Source organism: Solanum stenotomum, chromosome 1, assembly GCF_019186545.1.
Source record: "Solanum stenotomum isolate F172 chromosome 1, ASM1918654v1, whole genome shotgun sequence".
Lineage (NCBI taxonomy): Eukaryota > Viridiplantae > Streptophyta > Magnoliopsida > Solanales > Solanaceae > Solanum > Solanum stenotomum.
This window is the reverse complement of record NC_064282.1, coordinates 62,175,135-62,178,906: the sequence shown is the minus strand read 5'-3', so window position 1 is coordinate 62,178,906 and position 3,772 is coordinate 62,175,135. Positions and strand designations below refer to the sequence as shown.

The 3,772-nt window shown below is 37.4% G+C and overlaps 1 protein-coding gene across 1 annotated transcript in view; it reads right to left on the bottom strand.

Moving 5' to 3' along the window:
* The window catches only part of LOC125855118 (uncharacterized), an 8,357-nt gene extending 5,998 nt beyond the window's left edge, over positions 1 to 2,359 (bottom strand). The window contains exon 1 of the mRNA XM_049534798.1: positions 1,873 to 2,359. Coding sequence (XP_049390755.1) covers positions 1,873 to 2,359 — 487 coding nt within the window. The remainder of the gene's footprint in view (positions 1 to 1,872) is intronic.
* Between the last annotated feature and the right edge of the window lie 1,413 nt (positions 2,360 to 3,772).

Here is a 3,772-nt window from a genome sequence, read left to right as displayed (position 1 = left end):
GAACACCGGATTCCATGTAGCTCTTATGGTCTATGTCGGTTATTGCAATATTTCCCTAATGTAAAAGTAAATGAAGGTATGAAAGGTGTGAACTCTTACTAGGGCTTTCTTAAGGGTTTCTACATAGTGTAAGGGAGGGTATGGGACTTCTCTTGCACATTGCACTTGTGGGATCCTAAGGGATGGTTGTAGTAGTGTTTCTCTTATGATTATGATGATTATGACTTATGTATGTTGAAGCTATGTTGTGTATGATCATTATGAAGATGGTTTACCTATGATATGGACTATTTGAATTATGACTAAGATGTATGATATGAACTAATGTTTGTGTATGCCACCTTTACTATGTATATGACCAATGGATAAGACTAATGTATGATAAGTATGAGTATGGTGATCCAAAGGTAATACTTAGTGTAGGTAGGACTATGGACCCTACCTATGCATTACACAAGTAGAACCTAGGGTTACTTATGTTGTTATTATGTTATGATGTAATGGTCTTAATGATTGAATATGCATGAGTAGTATGTCTTGTAATGAGTAATATTGTATTAAGATTATGTTTAGAGACTATGCTTATGGTGACGTTATTATCCTTTGTGCTTTGATGAACTATATGTGAATTGCTTGTGACTTGTGATTCTCCAACTCTTTCAAGAAGATGTTCAAATGTGCATAAAGCATGGTTTCAACTAAATGTCCCTTTTATGCATGTTTTAATGGTTTTACTTGCATGGCTTCCATACTTAGTACGTGTGTTGTACTAACCCATATTTCTTCTACATTTTTTACAAAGTGTAGGGTTTGGTGATGTGATGTCTTATGCTTGGAAGTTAGGTTTCTAAGGAGCTTGGGAATGAAGACTTGGGGAGTCCTCATAGTTTCGAGGATGAACCTACCTCGTACTCTTATGTCATTATGTCTTTATGTTTCATGTCTTTAGACTTGTGTAAGGGTCGTGTCCCTAGTAATTATTATGTAAGGGCTGTGTCCCTAAGTTTTTATGAAAGAGTTCTTATTCTAATTGTTATAGATGATTTGAGACATAGTGTCATAGACTCTCTCTTATTTTATGAAGACTTCGATTGTAAAGAAAAGTTTTAAATTTTCCTCTATTTTCATATGCTTTAATGTTCATGATATGCTAAGGGCTTGTATAAGACCTCTGAGAGGTCGAGTACGCCGTGTTACGACTAGGGGGTGCTCTCAGGTCGTTACAGTAGCCCAACATGAAAACAATCATATAAATGCACATATCAAAGGAGGAAACTTAATCTCCAAGCTAAAGCAAACTTTTAAAATAATCTTTTCACAAGACAAACATGCAAGATCATACTCAAATGGACATAATCATGAAAAAATCAATTAAACAAAATCATATTTTTGAAAAATCAAATTTTCCATGAGCATGCATGCATGAGGAATCATGAGGATGACTAAGACACTCGAATCCTAAAGAGTAAACCATGAGGAACTAAGACATCAAGCTAGACTCGAAGATAAATGAAAGAGGTAGGGATACTAAGAAGTCACATTGCCTCCAACTTTCACTCATCTAACCATAACAAGGAATTCTTCCAAAACCAAAATAGTTCTACTCACGTACCAACCATGAATCACACTATCTCCCCCTTAGGAGCAAACCCAACTAGTCTTTTCAAATCCATGTCCCTCAATCTAAACATAACAGCAATGTCTTAACAACAACTAAACCATTGATACAAGTAGACACCTAAGAATTTCCACAAGGATTTTCAAGGACTACTTCAAGCATAATCACCATATATGGAGTTCTTACCATATCAAACAAAACACTCAACGTCAAGCAATACGTAACCATAAACTAAAACAAAAACCTTAACTTACCAATCACCGCATCCCGGGAACCCTCATGATCTTGTCGAGTTTGAAGAGCATAGAACCTATCTTGTTTCCAGCCACCAATAGGATCGGAGGAAGGGTAAGGTTGAGCCCGTCGAGGACTATCTCCTTCATTTCTAGCAACCAAAGGACAATTCCTTATTTTATGCTCTATCTTACCACAACCAAAACAAACATTAGAACCGGCTAGACATTTACCCTCATGTCTTCTCCCAAACTCCCTACACTCGGGCCACATTTGCTCACTACCACCCTTACCTTGAGAATGATTTTCTCCATCGGACATTGAATGTGAAGACTCACCATCATCCCTTCTTTTCCTCTTTGAATCCCTAGTTTTCTCCTTAAGTTTTTCCTCTTCTATTTGTTGTGCATGTATCATCAACCGGGAAACATCCATATCCTTAACAAGCACGGCAGTTAGGCATTCTTTGACCACTAATTCGGAAGTACCCGACACAAACTTACTCATCCTTCCCTTGGATCGACAACCATAGTTGGAACATATTTAGACAATTGCATGAATTTCACATCATACTCCTTCACACTCATATCTCCTTGGTGAAGGTTAATGAACTCTAGTACCTTTGCCTCTCTCATCTCAATGAGAAAAGAACCTATCAAGAAAAGCAACCTTAGATTTCTCCCAATTAAGAGGACCCTCATATAACACCCTATTTTCTTTCCATTGGTTGAACCAAACCTGTGCAACACCCTTAAGTTGATAAGCGGCCAATTTTTCCTTTTCCAGTGACATCACTCCCATGATCATCAACACTTTATACACCTCATCAATGAACTTTTGAGGATCTTCCTCAACATTAGACCCATGAATTTCTGGAGGATTCATTCTAATAAAGTCCCTCACCCTTGTTGCCGCCATACCCATCCTTGGGTTCATAGGAGCCACAACCTCTTTATTAACTTGAGCCATCATACCTTGGGCTAATGCATGAAATGTGGCTTGAAACTCATCATTAGTCACTTGCTCGGCTAAAAGGTTGAATGACACTTGGGGAACCTCTTGTCTCACATTCTCACGAACATTCCTATTACTTCTCACGAGATTTCTTCATGGAGCCATCTTCTGAAAAAGTACAAATAGGGGTTAGGAGAGAAAGAAACCTCGAGTTACACTCTATCACACGACTTTAGAGTAATGAAAAAAGTGAAGTTTCCTAAACATCTTATAGCCTCTTATTCATAAATGTGGTGCGCTTCACACTCATAACAAAAATCTACTTGACGTGTCTTATGAGACATCCTATAAACATTCTAAACCTTGTGTTCCAATTGCCAAGTTTGTCACGACCCAAGAGTACACCCTAGATGTAACATGGCATATAGGACCTCAAGAGGCCCCATACAATCCACTTAGCATTCATAAAATAAGAAATAGAACAAAGGAATTAAAAACAATATTTCAAGTCCAAAACATTTTATAAAAGTAAAACGGAAGTCTAAACACTTTGTCTCAATAGCCATCTAATACAATTGAATGAAATTGGGCGTAACCCATACATCATGTCCAAAACTGAATATAAGGAAGAAGACTGAAAACAATGAAAGTCCATCCTCGAAGCATGAGGACTCACCAAAGCTCGGGACCCTCGATATCAACCACTAGCCACGAAACTGAGAACCCTGGTTGTCAGACCCTACATTTAGGGAAATGTAGGCAAAAATACACGTAAGTACAAAACAATGTACCAAGTATGATAGCCATGTATAAAACATTTAAATCATGCTAAAATGGGACATTTTCATAAGTATGCAATGATCAAGCTAAAACATATATTTTGGGAGTTAGAAACCATATGCCATAAAACCATGATCAATGCAAGTGAACATCATATTTGAACACATGTGAGATACTTCTAAAAGT